General features: G+C 41.8%; 2 protein-coding genes across 2 annotated transcripts in view; both read right to left on the bottom strand.

The window, feature by feature from the left end:
* Nucleotides 1–19,715, bottom strand: part of LOC131062304 (trafficking protein particle complex II-specific subunit 130 homolog) — a 206,542-nt gene that overhangs the window by 103,203 nt on the left and 83,624 nt on the right. The window contains exon 8 of the mRNA XM_057995932.2: nt 19,511–19,672. Coding sequence (XP_057851915.2) covers nt 19,511–19,672 — 162 coding nt within the window. The remainder of the gene's footprint in view (nt 1–19,510; nt 19,673–19,715) is intronic.
* Nucleotides 12,690–14,658, bottom strand: LOC131062291 (DNA-directed RNA polymerases II, IV and V subunit 3-like). The gene is given in 2 exon segments (XM_057995917.2): nt 12,690–13,243; nt 14,553–14,658. Coding segments are annotated over 2 exon segments (660 nt in total).

Below are 19,715 nucleotides of genomic sequence, written 5' to 3'. Positions count from 1 at the left end.
ACTGCCAAATTTGTGTGTTATGCAGCAGGGCTACTAGCCCGTGGAGGCCTAATTGGCCCTTTTTTGCTCCCACTGGTCAACGATGGCCTTTTTAACCACAAATCAAGTTTGGGATGATGTTTTAGAGGCACAAGCTTGAAGATTTTTCAGGTTGTGAGTTCCATGGGGAGTGTTTGATGACTGTCCACCTTTTAAGGCCCAAAAGGAGGGTTTAGTGAGGGTTTGGGCTTGCATTGTTTGATTTGTATTTCCCTGCATGAATCAAGGCCTAAAACTGTCTGAGCGGGTTTGCCACACCTTGGAGAACCCTGTCCAAGTCACTACCACTTGCCATTTTGCCAAACACTTGGCACACAAGAAGGAAAACAGTGAATTGCCACTGCCACTGTTCTTTTTACTGTCTTTTACCAGTCAGCAACTTTTCCCCTTTGGAACCTGCAAGAATGAAGAGTTTGGAGAATGGGAAGTTACCTCAATGAGGTCTTAAACATATACACTCCACTTATTACATTGCCTTCAAGATACAAGGCATGGATAACACTTTTAGAAGCATCCCAATGAGCATTTTTTACAAATTGCCATTCACAAAACAGTGAGCATACTGTTTGTTTACAAAATAGGAATGATTGACAAAATAAGCTTAATCTAACAAGCCAAGGTGGTGATCAACACTCTGGACCACACTTCCATGCTACTGCCTCATTGATTAGTTCATTCCAAATTGCTTTTGGATGACAATCTTGAGTTTGCACCATGAACTAGCCTAGTTGCTCCAACTTGCCTAGTTCACACTCAAATGCATCTTCAAACCATTTTCCTGGCACAAAAAGAGAGGTATGTACATTATATATACAAAGATCAACTTGGAAGAATCCATTGGAGGGATCCCAGACCTGGATCAACCAAGTTGACACATTTTACAACTCCAAACCCTTGGCAGGGCAGCAGATTCCCAGTTATGAAATAATTTTACACAAACCAATTTACAAAGTAAAACAGTACAACAATCACTTGGAAAGCATTGAATGACCAATATAAACACTTTCCAGGAGGTACAGTATGGACTGCCCTTCAAAAGAAACAAAAAACAGTCATAAAAGCCAAAAAAACTTGTTTTCTATTGAGTTACTCTTGCAAATCCAATCACCAAACCTTTCCAAGGCAAAGGGAGGCCTTATATAGTTTCTCCAGTTGGTTTCCACACTCCTATTCCCACACAGGACAACTTACATGAATCAATTTGTGACCCCATCACAAACCCCTATTTGGAATGAATTGCAATACTAGCTTTCTAGGCCTAGTAGCCCTACTACGGGTGAGATTGGACCACAACTTCCAATCACTTGGTTTCTCACACAAACCAAACACACTTTTAGACACCTCTTTGGACAGCCCAAAACCAACCTATGAGGTTTTGGACCAATGGTGTCAACCTAAAACACTCACCTAGACCTAATACCCCAATTAGGTCACTTTTCCAAAGCAAGTGCCTTCAAAACTCTTCACCAACCCAACCACCACAATCAAAAGTTTTTTCTTGTCTCCAAACCACACATTCCACCTTCAAACAGTGCCTAAACCTCTTAAAATTCACTCACATGCTCAATTTAGCAGTCAATAACACACTTTCACAGTCTGCCCCATAGAGATGTCAGACTGATTATTGACTTCTTTGATTGGCCAATGTCCTCACCTCCTCTGCCACCCCAAAAATCCTACACCAGACCCTTAAACCCATACTTTCACCAAATTTCATCACCAGCCATTGATGGAGTACGGAGTTATGTCATATTTGTGTCAAAACACTAGGAATGGAGGGTTTCAGACTGCTAGTCAGATGAAATGCAATATCTTTGTCAAAACTAAATGAGGTGAAACCAAACCAGACACAAATGAAAACTAACTCATGTATCTATCCAACCATACCACATTAGACCATCCTCTATCCGTACAAGTCCATACAAAAATGATTGTTATCTCAGGAAACCGTTAATTTATAGAACAAAACACACAATTCTTATTGCCAATCTCAATAGTCATAACAACCAACCTTGCCTTGGGTTGTGGGAGGCATATATAGCCCTCTTACAATCACCCCAACGTCTATAACTGATTTTCAAATCAGTTAGCCGTTGGCATACACATTTTGCATTTTGACAACAAAAGTTGCAAAAGTTGTCATGCAACTATTTGCAACTTTGGACTCCAACCTATCCAACCTTCCTAAATACATCATATCACCATCAATAGGCCACATATGGCTCAAAAACATGAAATACATTGATTTTCACCCATTTGCACACTTTGGGTGACCTTTCACCAAGGTTGACCAAGTAGGTCTTGATTGGTTACAAATGAACAATTAGCACCAAAGCCTTACAAATATACATGAAACCATGTAGAATGGTCCACAAGACCTTATTACATCCTTGAGACATTAGAAAACACAAAAACAAAACAAAATCCTTCATAGACTCCATTGGTCACCTAGGTGCTCCTGCAGCATTTACATCTTGAAAAGTAGAGCAATACCACTTAGGTCCCAAAAGCTATGTTACCTAAGACTCCTATCAAAGCAACCACATTTCATGAGGGACAATTGTTGGAAATATTGTCATTTATGTCAAAGGGACATGGACACATTTATCATTGATGTCAAGAATAAATTAGTAGTCCAAGACTGTTGTCATTGATATCAAAGGAAATAATGATCGTGTTGTTGAAGCATATTGTCTAGGCCAAAGGCCACAAATTGCCTAGTTAAGATCATCAAATGGAGAGCAAAGGATGGATTTTGATTATAAAATATTTTACACAATATCTGGCCAACTTCATAAAACATTCCTGACTGCAAATTGTGGCCGACTTTTATTAAAGACTATTTAAAATTGCGGCCAACTTGTATTCGAGATTATTTAAAATTGTGGCTGAATTGCATCTACTTCAGCAACACCTTGAAAATTAAAGTCAGCCTAAAAACAATTTAATTTAATATGTATGGGGTCAACCCCATAGAAGTAGTGCTGGATTGAAGGCAAATGCCTATCATATTATGGCCGACCTATTGAGGATTTAAATAATTTAAATTTACCTTAATTTAAGCCAACCTCTCTTCAAGAAAGTTGCCTCACCTTAGAGAGTTGTCTCTCTTGAATGAAGAAACACATTTTTATGGTGTATATAGAGGTTTGTTTGAGAGTTAGAGGCAAGCAACTAATGAATATCTTTCCTATTCATAGCAGAGTTGAGAGCATGCCATGTTTTTTCATCCTTGAGGCCACAAAATCCTACATGGAACATGCCAATCTTAATAATTTATCTCTTTGAACCAAGCTTCAAGAGTTCTTCAAACCCCTTAGAAAACATGGGTGTCAAAGCCATAGAGCAATAATTAAGCCCTATTTCTGTTTGTTGCCATAAATTGTTAGGTTGAGTGCTTTTTATTTATTGTTCCCTTTTTGTTGTGATTTCCAGGCCTGACTTGGTCGAGTCTCAACAACAAATCTTGTTGGTTCCAATGAGTTTGATTATAGTTGCGAAGTACACAAATTCCAAGATACTAGGCCTCGGTTTGTTCTACTTGTCTTGTGACTCATACAAGTTCAACTGAGTCTTGTAACACAGGTTGTAAGTGTTGGAAGGATGAAAAACAATTGTTGATCCTCGAACAATTGTAATGGAACTTAAAGAACTTGCTCCTAATGATTGACAAGATGATGGGAAACTTGCTCCTGTGACATCCTTCTACATTTTGAAGGCAAAACCTAGACATCTCCATGTAGAAAGCATGTATTTGAGTACTCTTTACACTTTTTGTTATAATTTGATACACTTTGACATTAAAGCAGTTTGGGGTGCCCCCAAGGTCTCCCATGCACTTTTCATGTTTGACATTGATATTTTTTTAATTAAGTGGCATAAAGCACATCAAGGAACCACAACACACTTTTTACATCTATTTTGATATTGATTTTTACCAATTGGGTGAAAAGCGCACTTTTTGATTTATTAAATAATTTAATGTTCTAATTTCTCATTAATATTGAGCAACTTATGTTCTTTTTCACTTAAAAATCACTTTTTGTTCAAAAAGTTGAAATTGTCATTTAAGCACTTTTTCATGTTTGAAATTTCACTTAAGTCAATGAGAAATGCCTTTTGGGATCTCATTACACTTTTCATGTTTTAAATTTCACTTAAGTTACTTCTGTTTTCAATTTTCGTTCTAAGTTGAAGTTGGCATTCTCGAGTATGAGAAAATTTTATTTTTTTGTTTTAATTTGAAGTTGCATTGCTGTGGCCCTTCCACTATTCATTTAAATGACCAAAAGCATGCCTTTTAACCTGCTAAGACTTTTATCACCCTCAAAAACACTCATTTTGACTTGCTAGGCACTCATTCCACATGAAACTCACTTAAAAGTGACTTTTCTCCTCATAAATGCATGCCTGGGCACCTAGGCAATATTTTTGACTGTTTCCTCCTCCAAGCTCATTGTTCTTCCTCCTATACATGATTTCCATAACTTATGCGCTTTTCCTTCTCTTGGAATCATCAAAAGTTATTCCTTCACCAAGACATATTCCAAAAACTTTGATGACCATTTCTCTATTTTGGAATGCCTTTGCAATTCCATCATCATCCCAAGTGTCCATCTTCACCTTGCCTCATGTGTTGGATAGCTTCTTTCATTGACCCTGCAAAGGTATTATCTAGAAACAATGACAACAACATTGACAGCCCTTGTGAACAAAAATTGAAGTACATCTACAAATGAGAAATGACAGATTTCAGCTTGCAACAAGACACAATAAGAAAAATCTGGAATTGGTACAAGACAACTAAGTAGCCATTGCCTAGATCATGAGTAGCCATGCCTTAAGCACTAAAAGCTTAAACACTAAAAGCATCTCAAACATCAAAACTAGGTTCATCTCTAGTGGTGAATAGAGAGGGGTGTTGGACAAACAAATAAAGGCTGGGAACTTGCCATTCAGCTACACATCAAACTCTAGTGGATTCTTGGGGCTACAGAGGTGGGAAGTTTGCAATACCTTCAAGAAGAGTGAGGGTTCCTACATTATGAAAAATTAAAAATAGAGCTCTTACCTGAGATCCCCCATGAAGTGAACTTAGAACACTCCCAACCCTCTCCCCTGCCACCCTGTTGTGTTGCCCTCATGTAATGTTTGTTGATTTAATGGCAGTGCTCGTTAACCACAGGCAAACATCAGATTTGTTGCCTTCCCAACCATATAGACGATAACCTCTTATCGTCACCTCTGAGCACACTACATGTCCTTCATGTTCTTGAATTCATGTCATTGATGCAATCATGACCTTGCATATATATGAATCAATACTTTGTTTGCCCTCTTGGGTGAATAACTTAAAGTACACAGATAAAACACGTAATGCAGAATAATAATGCCATAGATATCAGATGCAATATATGAGATGTTATTCCATTCATCACTGTCCCTTTACAAGTTACATTCCGAAGTATATAAAGATGCCGAGGGGGTGCAAGCACCAACCGTCGCACCACAACTACCACCCCTCGGCTGCCAACTAACCAACACAATTACAACTTAATTAACTAGTTTTATTTCCGTGTACAATATTGCCACCAACATCATCCCCCCCAAAAGAAAAGAAGTCGTCTCCGGACGACTTAATACAAAATAGAGATGACATTAAACAGAACTGCTGACGCCAGCCGAGCCCGGAACTTATACACCTGTTGCGTCCTCGCTTAAAAACCCTTGGCTGCTACCATCTGATGCTCAAGTACCTCTTTGACATCACAGTTCTCCTGTGCCTAAACCAAACTTGTCTGCAAAACATGCTTTTCAGTTTCAACCTCCACCAACTGCTACTCAAATGATACTATCTCCCTAGCCAATTTGTCCTCGATAGCCACCCGCGCTGCCCTCTCGGCATCCAACTCCTGGGTACGCTGGGCTATGTCTCACGCTAGTACTGCCTCCAACCTGGTGGTCAACTCCTCTCGAGCACTCTCTGCATCCACCAAGGCAACCTCACGTCCAGCCGAGACATACTCCAAGTTCCTCAAGCGTACCATTCCTACCTGGAGGTGGCCAAAACCGTTTGGCACAAAGGCTAGGAGACACCTCAAATCCTCCATCACACTCCCCAAAGGCTGCTAACTGAACTGAATAACTCTCTGTTGTCATACAATTGCGTAGACCTGCAATGCCTTCCCTCAAACTCTGTTTGTTCGCAACCTCCAAATCCGTCTCCCTCTACGGCTTATGGCTTCCCCGCCAATGCTTAGCTGCAGGCTTCTTTCTCACAGTACGGACAACCACAACACTTACCGTGACATCTCCAATGCCCTCCGTCCAACTCCAACAAGTGTACTGTAGCTCAAAAATAAACTGGGGTCTAGGGGCAGTGCCCCCAGCGGGGTCTAAAGCAGCGCCCCAACGGGGTCGAGGGGCAGTGCCCCCACGGGATCTGGGGAAGTGCCCCAACAGGGTCAAGGGGCAGCGCCCCTGCGGGGTCTGGGGCAGCACCCCCGTCGCCAACACCAATTTACAACCTTTAGAACCACACGGAAGTCCATGGCGCGCATCATTTCTGTGATATTTTATGATGTCAAAACCCTTCTTCTCCACTCTAATATTTTCAGTGTCTTGGCTCCAGATGTCATTGAATAATTTTTCAATTTGGTCGTCGTCGTTTTTTTGTTTTTTTTTCACCGTAATGTCCCCGATGGCACCCCAGCCATACAACCTCCCCGTACGGTCAACAACCTCCTTACCATACGGACACACCTCCAGCGTACGGACACTTCCCGTGCGGTCAATATCCCTCCACCGTACGGCTGTGTTTGTTTGTGCGGTGTACTTGGCGTGCAAGTGTGTGCAATCTCCTTCCTCCGCATTGTTTCCTTCTTTTATTTATTTTCCTTTGTTCGCCTCTTCGATTGTGCGGGTTAAAATAGCCACTGCAAGGTGACCCCGCGGTGCACCCGCGGTACCACCGCCCGGTGCACCCGCGGTGCCACCGCACGATGACCCCGAGGTGCCACCACACGGTGGATGCGTGGTCCCACCGTACGGTACACTTTGCCCTTTTTTTAAAAAAAAAGTCGTACGGTCAACTACCGTACAGTTTTAGTTTTTTTTTTTAATAATCTAATTGTCGAGAGTCTTCGGCTCGGGTCCCATGCCTCTGGGATCGCCCTTCATCCTTCTCGGTTTTCCTCGCCCAAGAGTCTCCTGTTGTGGTCCTGTGCCTCTTGAGTCGCCTGCCCGGCCTCTCGAGTCCCCTTCCATCCTCTCGAATCCCCCTCCGGGCTCTCAAGTGTCCGACCGGCCTCTCGAGTCCCCTGCGCGCTTCGCGTGGTAGGGTTTCAATTTGGACCCGTTGGTGGCAAGTCTATTTTCAATGGCCATCCGAAGACCTGGAACCACAAATTCTACAGGGACCACGGCCTCCTTCCCGTACATAAGAAGAAGAAGAATAATAAAGATTTTGAAGGCTACGGCCTTCCACACAGGGTTCCAATCGTTGCCGACACAATTGATCTTCGGATTATCTACGTCACTGAGGTTTGGGGCGTCTCCCTTCCAATATTCTATGTATTCTGGCAGGTACACCTCCTCTGTTACTTGCTCTGGTTCCTCTACTTCGAGCCTGTAGCTCTGGAACATTTCATAATCCTCCATCTGCCAATGGAAGAGCCCGTTCAATGACCCTGTCTCATCCTCGGAGCACTCTCCTAGTTTGAGAATCCCTTCGTCGTTGGGCTCCCTGCAGCCCCGTCCTTCGTTCCTCGGGTCGCCTTTTCCTTCATCCTCCGATTCCGAAGACGATGCCAGTTCCTCGTTAACAACCCGGGTCCTCAGATCAATGGTGTACTTCCGCCCCCCTTTCTCCATAGAAAGGGTGTTCTTTTTCCAGTCGTGGTTCACCTTTGCTATAACTAGCCACCCTCTGCCTAAGATGGCGTCGTACCCCTTCTTCTTGAGTGGGATTACCACAAAATCTAGTATGAAAGGTTGTGTGCCGATGGTGACCGGTTGGGTCATCAAGGTGCCGAGTGGCTTGATGCCGTGTTGGTCTGCACCTACTAAGTTGAACGTGGGTGGCCATAGTTTTGGCTTCCCCAGCTTCTTCCACGTATCCTCGGGCAGTACATTCACCCCCGAACCTCCGTCCACGATGGTGTCTTTGAGGATAGCCCCGAGAATTCCCATCTCTACTACAGCAGGATGCTGACCACTATTTAAGGCCAACAACATTGGGTCAACCGAGGGGCTGACCGGAACTTCCGCCCGTGTGGCACGCAAAGGTGCCTGCGCAGTGGTTTGTATGGAACTAAAAATGGCGGTTCTTAACTGTGGCATTGTTTCTAGAAGGTCCTTTACCCTTATAGGTACTTCCATCTGCAGTACTTGCCCAATGATGTTATTTTCCGCTTCCGTACAGGATGATGTACTCGCCACCTCGTTGTCCCGTCATTCGATCATCATCTCACGTTCAATATTGGCCTTTGCCTCCCATAATCTCTCCTCCGTACGGGGGTCGGGATAAGTGGCTTTTTTCGTCTTCTTTCTCACCAATCTTCTCAGCCTTCTCAATGTTGAGGAGATTAACCCCTGCCTGTGGGCAATTTGCGTCCTCATGGTCGCCTGGCCCACACCATCGACAGAGGTACTGAGGGGTGGCTTCCTTCGTGCAATCACGAGCGAAGTGCCCCCACTGATTACAGGCCCTACATTGGATAATTGGTCGGCCCTTGGCGTCATACTGGATACGGCTTCCATTATTGTTATTGTTGCTATTCCTTCCGCCACCGCATCTGTTGTCCCGGTAACCTCCAGATGATGTCGTTGTGTTGGTTTGTTGGGCCGTACCCGTTGGTGCAAATGTTGTGGCTTGCTCCGTGAACAACACTTGGCTCATTTGCGTACTTCGAGTTTTCATGTTGTATGGGCACTCCTTGGTGGAGTGTCCCATCACTTGGCAAATCTCGCAGAATGCCTTCTTCGGGCAAGTACCCTTTGTGTGTCCCTCCTCTTTGCACTCAATGCACCATATGTCCCCTTCGGTCCGACTGGTGCTTCTCATTGTTTTGAATTCCCTCCTCATTCGCTCCATGTCTTTCCGGAGTGCTTGCAATTGTTTCCCAGCCTCGCTGTCACTGCTGCTTTCCTGTGACGAGTCATCCTCCTCGGACGAGCTATCCTCCTTCTTCTTTTTCTTCGATGTCTTGGTCTATCTCTCGAGATCCATCACTCTATTGTATGCGTCTTCGTACAATGTAGGTGGAACGATTTTCATCTTCTTTCAGAGGGAATGCTTTAGTCCCTCCACGAACCATCGCTTTTTCAACCCATCTACTGGTTGACTCTCCATTTTTCCCAATAGTTCCTTCAGCCGCCGACTATAGGCTCGGACAGTCTCGTTCTTGTTCTGCTTCGTTCCATAGATCTTAGTGACTATTTCGTTGTCATCTCTCAGGAGGTGGAACTCTATCCCAAACTCCTCCTTTAGGTCGGGCCATGTGCCGACTTAGGCCTTATCCATGTCTGAGTACCAATCTATGGCCACTCCCCTTAAAGTTGCTAGGAACTGTGTTACCCATTCGTTTTGGTCAGTAACACCATTCACTGACCATATGGTTTCGCACGTTCGACAATGGCGGACGAGATCTTCCTTCCCGTCGCCATTGAACTTCGACAGTTTCTATTTACTCCCCATCGATGGGGGTCGTCTTCCTGGAGGTGGCTATGGCTGTGGCTGTGTCTGTGCCCCTGTGCCGCTCCCTCTGGTCCCTCCGATGCCGGTGGTGTGTCCTGCATGGTGACTGGAGGTATGGTGTTTTGCCTGTCGAGTGTGGCACCTACCGTACGGTTATCCTCCCCTTCGTTGTCACCCGCGCCCACTCCTGGCTCCCTTTGGTGATCCTCACTTTGTGGTGTAAGGGATAAGTTTCTGAACCGATCCCGGGTCTCTTCGACTAGATCTCTCCTTAACCTTGTTTCCTCCAAAAACTCTTCGTGGCTCCGCACCCCACGGTGTTCTGGCGACGCGTAGAAATTTCCGTCGGCTTCTACACCCTCCATGACACCTCCTTGGTTCCCCTCGGGCCACCCTTCGGCAGGTCGTCCTTCGGCAAGTTGCCTCAGCCTCCGTCTACGTTCTACTTGTTGCTCCAGAATCAAGGCCCTCTGCACGGCCTCCCACTCATCCGTTTCTGCTTTTTTATTTCTATCTTTATTTAATATATTGGGCATAAATCACTTCCGTACATAGCAAGCACACACCATGTACTAAAAAAAAAACTTTTATTATTTTTCCTTTCGGCCACAATTTATCTCAACATTGTGTCGGGATTATTACAGGGTTCCATTTCCCCTTCGCCGATTGTTCCGTGTGAGCATAGTCGGCCTCTGGGTTCATCTCACTGACGGGTAGGCCCATCGCGTCCATGTGCCATCCGCGTCTTCCGTTCCCCAGTACGTCTAGGCAACGGCGCCAAATGTTTGCCCTCTCGGGTGAATAACTTAAAGTACACAGATAAAACACGTAATGCAGAATAATAATGCCATAGATATCAAATGCAATATATCAGATGTTATTCCATTCATCACTGTCCCTTTAAAAGTTACATTCCGAAGTATATAAAGATGCCGAGGGGGTGCAAGCGCCAACCGTCGCACCGCAACTACCACCCCTCGGCTGCCAACTAACCAACACAATTACAACTTAATTAACTAGTTTTATTTCCGTGTACAATATTGCCGCCAACATACTTCCTAATAGACCTCAAGTCGGCCATATACTTTTGGTGCCAAGGATAGGGTCAGACCTATATATTACAAGTTACATATGAGTCTCCCTTAGTTACAAGTTACTTTTAACTTAATCACAAGTTACACACAAGTGGTTCGCCTAAATAGGGTCTGCCCCAAATTAGACTCATACAATTGAGATATCCAAATGCCAAGGCCGACAAGCCACTTGGCATTTTGTGCACTAGGTCGGCCCTAGAAGGGATCCGACCTAGCTACACAACAACACTCCCTCTTAGCTAGGGAAGATTCCTTCTGAATAACCAAGTCACATAGTGACTACCACCATGGCTACTCCCATGAATAATACGTTCACCATAGCTACTCCCAGAGGGTGAACAAATACATCAGGGAATTTCTTCCATGATACCCACCATACCTAATCGCAGAGGGTGGGCTCACCATGCCTAATCGTAGAGGGTGGAAGAGGGCTTTCACCTCAACCTTCTCCTAGAGAAGGGTGCATTACCACCATGCCTACTCACAGAGGGTGGAACGAGGGCTCTAACCTCAGACTTCTCCCAAAGAAGAATGCATCTCCACCATGCCTACTCGCAGAGGGTGGAACGAGGGCTTTCACCTCAAACTTCTCCTAGGGAAGAATGCATTAACAAGGGATTGCACCTCGAACTTCTCCCTCACAGAGAAGAACTCATTAACAAGGGATTACACCTTGAACTTCTCCCTCATAGAGAAGAACTCATTAACAAGGGATTGCACCTCGAACTTATCCCTCACAAAGATGAACTCATTAACAAGGGATTGCACCTCGAACTTCTCCCTCATAGAGAAGAACTCATTAACAAGGGCTCTCACCTCAAATTTCTCCAATACAAAGAAAAATGCATTAACCAAATCTTCATGACATTGTAGCTCCCTCTGAAGCTGAAATATTAGGCTCCCTATGAAGCTGAAAAAATCAGGCTCCCTTTGAAGCAAATATCAACATTCTAACCTCCTCGTCCAAGGTTACTTCTAACAATATGTCAGACTCCCTCTGAATGTTGATTCTTCCTTTGCGAAGAAATGCAAGCAATCTTCCTTCCTTGAATACAATCTCTGATTCGTCCATTGGCAGCTGTTGAAATTTCAGGAGGTATTCTAGAAGCCAGTGCAAAAAGTGTTGTGAAGTAAATTGCACAGACCAAATTATCTACAGCCAGTCCTACTGTCGACACTGATGAAGACACACCAAAAGCCTCTGAAACTGCAACATAATTAATAGCTCCACCAATATGCCTGCTCATTAGAGCAGCTGCTATCTTCCAGCTAATCTTGACCTAGAGATCGCATGGGTACCACCAAATAAGCAACCAAAGTCCCTATGACTGTTGCAACACTTGATATGTAGGAGCCTCATATGCCACTAGCCCTACATTGTTGGCTGCAAGTTCCTCAAGCGTGCTCACCAATGCTCCACTCAGTGCACTTCCAATCTTTGTCTTCTCAGATACCAAATGCCCCGGTTGTAAGCAAGATAGACCATGTGCCCAAGTGATTTGTTGGCGTGATCAGAGGCAAATTCAATTGCGCTCTCATTTCAAATCTGTGTGGTGCAAATCCAAGCACCCGACTGTTCGCGTCCTTCAATTTTAGGGGCGCATACATTTTTAGGTGCGCCAAGCAATACTCTATTCCGGAGTTGAGAGCAATTCGGTACTCCATTGGGATAACAAGTTTTGGATGGAGTACCACTAAAATGCCGAAAACAAGAGGACACCCCCATCTCACAGATTTTGCTAGTAAAATGTTACGATCGTCGGAGAGAATCCTCCACAACATGTTCTCCTCCCCGAATGAAGAATTCGAATATAGAATGTTGAAATGGACAAAGATGTCCATAGCGACTCCACTTGCCGTCAGCATTTCGATATTTCAATACCAGTCTCGTACATGAAAGTAACCGTTGCAGTCGGCGACAATTTGGCATGGTCCTTGCCAATACCCTTCCTAGCTATGGCACGAAGCTTCAATTCCTAACCACGTCAAAGTTTAACTATGATTATGCCCCTCCATTCGGTCAGGTCGTAATCGCAAGTAGCACGGTTGGCGACATCAATGGGAACGACTTGTTGATCAGAGGACATGAGGTCTAAGCTAGTGACATCGAGGATTTGGTCACCGTCGCATTTGGCGAGGAGGGTGAATTCAACAGAGCAGTCATTGCACTGCACGTCGCCATCGCACCGATCGCAGTCGCACGAGAAGCTCATCTCCATTGCGCGCTTGGAGGTGAGCGGGATGAGGCCTAGCCTATGCGTAATGAATTCGTCATTGAGTACTGGCGAATTGTTCTCAATTTCCACCAAGTCTAGGGCGATCGTTGGCACCTCTGCGATCATCACTCGCTGCAGGGCATTCGCGATGCTCACATCTGTATATCGCAGCTCAAATTTCAAGTAATCGTCTTTGCCTGCACTTAGATTTCTTAGTCTGCAAATTACTTTGATTGAACTCCCTCAAAAGCACAAGATCTACCTTCAAGTGGTTAGGCTCTATAGAAGGAACCCACTCTGATACCATGTTGATTTAATGGTAGTGCTCATTAACCACAGGCAAACATCAGATATGTTGCCTTCCCAACCATAGATGATAAGCTCTTATTGTCACCCCCGAGAACACTACATGTCCTTCATGTTCTTGAATTCATGTCATTGATGCAATCATGACCTTGCATATATATGAATCAATACTTCCTAATAGACCTCAAGTCGGCCATATACTTTTGGCTACAAGGATAGGGTCATACCTATATATTACAAGTTACATATGAGTCTCCCTTAGTTACCAGTTACTTTTAACTTAATCACAAGTTATAGACAAGTGGTTCGCCTAAATAGGGCTTGCCCCAAATTAAACTCATACAACTGAGATATCCAAATGCCGAGGCCGATAGGCCACTTGGCATTTTGTGCACTAGGTCGGCCCTAGAAGGGACCCGACCTACCTACACAACAACAATGTCCCTATTTTTTGTAAGATGCCAATGTAATGTCCCCGTTTTCGTGAGCATCAGAGTTTGAGGAGTTAGCTTATTTTTGGACCCTTGTAGGCTAACAGGGTATGGATAAGGGGGTCACTGATGCAGTATCTTGAGGAGTGGTCAATCTATTTGTTCTAGATCAGTGTTGAGTTCAGTTATGGTCTTCGTTTCATCAGTTTCTGACATCATATGAGGGTTTCCTATTTTTTAGGGAAAAACTGCTAAAAATGGACATGGTCCTATTTTCACTAGCATGGCAAACTGTGGCCCCAGCTTCTAACGGATTCAGTTTCTAAGCGATAATGAGGGAGATATGAATTTTTAAATGGTTCTCGCAGGCAATTAATGTTTTAATGAAATATTAAAATAAAATCATAAAGTGCATCACTTAAATTTATTTTTGTGAAAATTTAATATCTCCTAAGTTGGGTGTCCCTTTTTGGGTTAAGTGGGGAACCCTAAAAGCAAGTTATTATTTTTAAAACCCTAAAAGCTAAAATCACACCATTTGGGTATTTAGGCGGCCAAGATGAAATTAGACATCATTAATTGGATATTGAGCATTTGACATTTCTTCTGAGCACTTGGCTATGACGGCTAGGGTTTGGACCTATTTTGGAGAGCGTGCATTCTTTAGAATTCAATAGCTTTGAGATTGTGAAAGATCAATCGAATTGTTGCAGCTTGGCTTCATTCAGAAGTCAAATTGAATCAAATTGGGGCAGATTTGGCTTCTTACAAGGCAGATTTGTTGTAGGTTTTCTATTTGCTGTTATTGCTGATAATTTTCTATGGTTTGAAGGTCTCTTTCCCAAACACACAGCTTGCTCACTTATTGGCGCCATCTTCTTACTGTTTGGGCGTCTTATTATTAAATAAGAGCAGATCTGAATTGTTTTCAGAATAAAACTCAGAACTTTGTAAGTTGTTGGTTTGAATCTTTTAATTTCAATAAATTGGCTAAGGACCTACGGGTATGCTTCTAAATTCCCCAATTTCTTGTTTGAGCTGATTAATTTCATGTATTCTTCTGCAACTTAAAGAAACCCCTTCTGCAAATTAAAGAGACCCCTTTTGCAAATTAAAGAAACCACTTCTGCAACTTCTGTCTAATTCTGAAAGACCATCTCTAATAATCAAAAACACAGAAAAAATATTAAATTACAGCAGATTGAAGAATTGAACCAGCAAGGGTTCATCACAGTGGTATCAAAGCTCTGATCCTGCCATCCTGGAGGGTTAGGGGATTTCATATGCATCACCAATAGTTTGGGCATCACAGGTTTAATACCCGCAAGAGATTCGGTTTATAGGGAAACTAGGATCAATTTGTAGAGATTCAATTGGGAATCATTGAGCTCACACGGTTGACATTTGAGTGGCCAACACTCTTGCATTGTTTCAGTATAGGTAGAATGAAGTCTATACAGGATCTCATGCTAGAGCTCATGTAGGCTTTTCAAAACTATGATAAGAATCTAACAAAGCTTCTACAACATCCAGAGATATTGGATCCTTTGTTTGCAAAAGAAAGGAAAACACATGCTAATGCAAATGATTTTACCAATACAAAAGATGCATTAGGGAAGGAGGAAGTCCTTGGAGATGTTGAAAACATGACACAAAGGTATGACAATAATTCTGATTTTTGCAACTGTAGCCAAACTATTGAGCATAATCATGATGTAGATGTGTTAGTAAATGACAAAAATGTTGCGGAAGGATCTACCAATGTCGGCACGCGAGTTGAAGTGTCAAAGATGAGGAATGTGCAAAGGATACAAGCTCTAACAGTTCTGATTTTTGTAGCAGCAGTCACAATTCTTTGCACTATCATGAGGTAACAGCCATTCCACATGTGGAAGAGGGTTGTATGAAGATTCCTAGCAATGACACTCAAGATTTGGGTGTTAAAAATGATTTATGCGTTAAAAATTCAAGTCATGGCAAGTCTGATTTTGTATATCAGACCTTGGAAAAGGTGAACAAGACACAGGTCATGTGTGATAGATGGTTGCAAAGAGCTAAAAAGGCAAGGTTATTAGCTGCCCAAGCAAAACAGCGTTTGCAAGAAATCGAAGAACGTTGCAACCAGCTAGATCAAGCAAAGAAGCAAGGGGAGTCACACCTTAGATCTCTAATTCTTCCAAGGGAAGAGCATATTAAAGTTGAGCATACAAAGGAGGAGCTTCTTGAGGTAAGCAAGCATGAAGAATATGCAATTATGTTTGAATAAGACAAGAGGTATGATTTAGAAAAATTTATTGGTACACATAACTTGCATCTTGAGACCCATGAGTTATCTTTGGTTGAGCAGCCATTAAATGCTCACGCCTTAGAGATGTGTGACCACGTTGAATACACACTTAGTGGATCAGCCACTAATGTCATTGCTACAAATGAGGCTGGGAAAGAGTTAGATCATTTCCTCGTCATGCGAGAGCAGCATGGGGATGATACTCTATCATCCTATGTACCTGTTGGTATCCTTAACACCCCCTCAGGTCGGTCTTATAAGCTTTTATAAGCTTTTATTATAAACTTTATTGAATAATTTCCCACCAAGCTCCAAAATTGGCTAAGTATAGCTCCTCTTGGTGAACCAAACATCTCCTAACCCCATCATTTGCCTGCGGAGATGACTAACAAGCAAATCTAGGATTCTTAACTGATCATTGGAAAAATGGGGACATTATATTTTTAGGCCCTCTTGTAGTATAGTTAGTGCTTGTCTCCAGCTTAGTGCCAACATGATCGGAGTAATTGATGCTGCAAGTGTTTTCAAACGGGTTAGTGGAGATGAATGACAATTTCTGGGGTGATTTTGGGCTTGTCCAGCACTAACTATTTATAGTAAGTTATTATTTTTAGTAAGTGTTAGTTTAGACACCGATTAGTCAATTGGAGGACTTATTTTTAGTTACTATTTTTAGCAGTTACTATTTATAGTAACCACCATTTTTGGCAGCTAGCCATGGCTTCAGTCTCCTTTCAGCTCCAGCATGCAACACCTTCAATTTTAAAGCCTAAATATTTGGGCCTATGTTTAGCATATTACTATTTATAGTAAATGCTATTTTGGGGGAACTGGCCTCGGACTCAACTTCAATTCTCCAGTTGGTTCATGGATCGCCTTCTAGGGATCTTTCAGAGGGTTTGACAAACACTTACTATTTTAGTAAGTCATCGGGATGATGGGGTCCAACCTTACTATTTACAGTAAGGCATCTAGATGATCTGCCATGCCTTGGTGATGTTCCGAGAGTTAATAGAATTATCAGAAGATTATTATTTTGGCTTATATTAATGATTGGAGGATTAATTTAATTATTATTAAAGTTAAATGATTTAATAATATTAAATTAAATTGAAAGGTTATTAATAGGGGCATTAAAATGTAAGGCATTTAATAATTTAATATAGACAATGTATTTAGCTAACTTGGGCACCCATCATGGAGATGTTAAGTTATATCAAAAAGCAAATATTTAATGTGCTTTTTGATGATTCGAAAGGCACATAGAAAATCATGCCCTTTGAGGAAGGTATAAAAAGCTAAAAAGTAATCAATTTCTCATTCATTATTATGATTACTTTTGAAGAATTGGAGAAATTGTGAGCAAGGGTTTGCTACAATTGGAGAATTTCAAGTTTATGGGAATGAAAACTCCCAAGAGTTCGAATTCTTGCATGCGTAGAACATCATCCAAGAGCATTGATTTTAGGAGGCTTCATTCAAAGGCTTCAATTGAGCTTAATTTCACAAAATTTGTGAGGATTCAAGAATATATTTAGGGATTACTGATCTGCAAGTTGAAAGCATTCTATAGGGCAGATTTAAATAGTTATTGCACACAATACAAGAGGAATATCATAGGAATTTTCAGCGGTACCAATTTGAGGATTTCAAGAGGAAGTGCGTGGCTTTCCTAGGGCACATTTTGGACCAAACAGGGCTGCAAAGGGATGTTTCATCTTCTCCCAGCCAGCCACCCTCATTCTAGCTTCCACATGCTCACACTTGGATGTTTGAATTTATTGTATGCAATTCACCAGTCTAGGCATGAATACCCAAAGTTGATCATCATTTTCCAGAATTGTGATTATTGTCTGTAGCTGGTCAGTAAATATTATCAGCAAATAATATATTATCTATTTCTAGGCAATTCAGGTAAGCATATATTTAATTAATTTAATTTTGGCAAGTAAGGGTTTAACTGTGAAATTTGTTGTTTTAAAATCAAATAGTTAAATTGCAATTCAGGGTTTATTTCTAGCATTATATTTCTATTCCAAAAACATCAAATCAAAAAAAATAAAGAGCAATTAAATCAGAGGTCAGAAAATATCCCTCAATCAAAACATTAAAATTTTGAACAAAAGGGATATTACACCCCACCACTGTTATCATCATCCAACATTGTCTTCACTCTAGCAGCACATATCTAAGGGTTGTAGCACATTATTTTGAGCGTTCTCTTCTTTCTTCTATAAACTCTTAATGGATTAATTTCTAAGAAGACACAATTGCAGTTATAGTAAACTTTTGCTACTATTTATAACTATTGCAATCAATATTCAGCTTCTCCTTAGTCTCATTTTTAATATCTATGAAGAGGCACTTGGTATGACATGATGGGTAACTTGCAAAGAGTCTTTTGTAACTTCTACCACCACTGTTTGAAGGATTTATTTATGCTCATTATGATATCACATCACAGTCAAGGGCTTTGACATGATGGTAGGATCCACTCAGAGCAGCCTATGATCCTATAATGCCTTGAATAATTGTATTTTCAGACTCAGAATGTAGAGATCATCACCCTTGCCCCACACTGGTTCTCAGTCAACATGGATGTAGAATTTATGTTTGAACATTTTTCAGCACTGATGGTTGTAACAAATCATCAATGGCATCATTGTTGATTAGAAGAGTAAATGTAAGAAGTGAAGTTGTTGATGGACTTGATGGTCATTATTGCACATATAAATATCTTGTGCATATGTTCTAGATGGACAAAAGTATATGGGCTTTCATGTAATAAGAGAGCAATTAAAAATGGAAATAAAGAAAGAAAAATTGAAGCAAATGAATAGACACTGATATGTTTGGCTGTTTCTCCTACTATTCAGGTTCTTAAAAGAAAACAAAGAATCGCCAATGCCTCTTCACATCCTAATTGCTAAAAATATTAATAACAGATGATTTTATGTTACAGCAGTTCAAATTACAGTGATATTGCACAGTAAAAAGAAATGGTCATTGTAGAAGGTATAAGGAGACATTCCAAAGTCAATTGGCCTTGTACTTTCTTGAGAATGAATTGTAGCTCAATTGTATCTTGCTTCTTTAAGCTTAGCTTACAAATTGGGTTTCTAGGATAAACCATCTTGTGTGAATATTTTGTGCTTTGTGTTCCTTTCATGTCTTTTGAGCCATCTTTCCTGCATATTTTTCCGTCTTTTCAACACTTTTAATCATAGCTCTTGCATCAGTTATAGAAATAATTAATCTTGAACTGTATATTGCTGAATTACTTCCATTGGTAGTGGTTTCACGAATCACTATTGGGCATGCATGCACTTCCTTAAATCCAAATCTATGCTAAGGAAGATACATAAAAATAAAAAGAACAACAACAGACATAGCAGGAAATTTTTCAATATATAAAATATGTAATATCTCGACAAATGTACCTTAACACGGCTAAGAGAATGCAGATCACCCTGCACCCTATAGAATTCTTTCTCAGTATCAGGAGTCACCAACCGAGAGTCAAATTTGCTCATAGTGGCCTTGATTAAAGATAAGCATGCAGTAATCACCCATACTTCCCGCAAACAAAATGGTAAGTTGCGCTGTCACAACAATTTGACAATTTCAAGAACAGACAAAGATCAG

The sequence above is a fragment of the Cryptomeria japonica genome, chromosome 7 (genome assembly GCF_030272615.1).
Source record: "Cryptomeria japonica chromosome 7, Sugi_1.0, whole genome shotgun sequence".
In the NCBI taxonomy this organism is placed as follows: Eukaryota; Viridiplantae; Streptophyta; class Pinopsida; order Cupressales; family Cupressaceae; genus Cryptomeria; species Cryptomeria japonica.
Note: the sequence above shows the minus strand (reverse complement) of the source record. Positions and strands in the feature narration are given on the sequence as shown.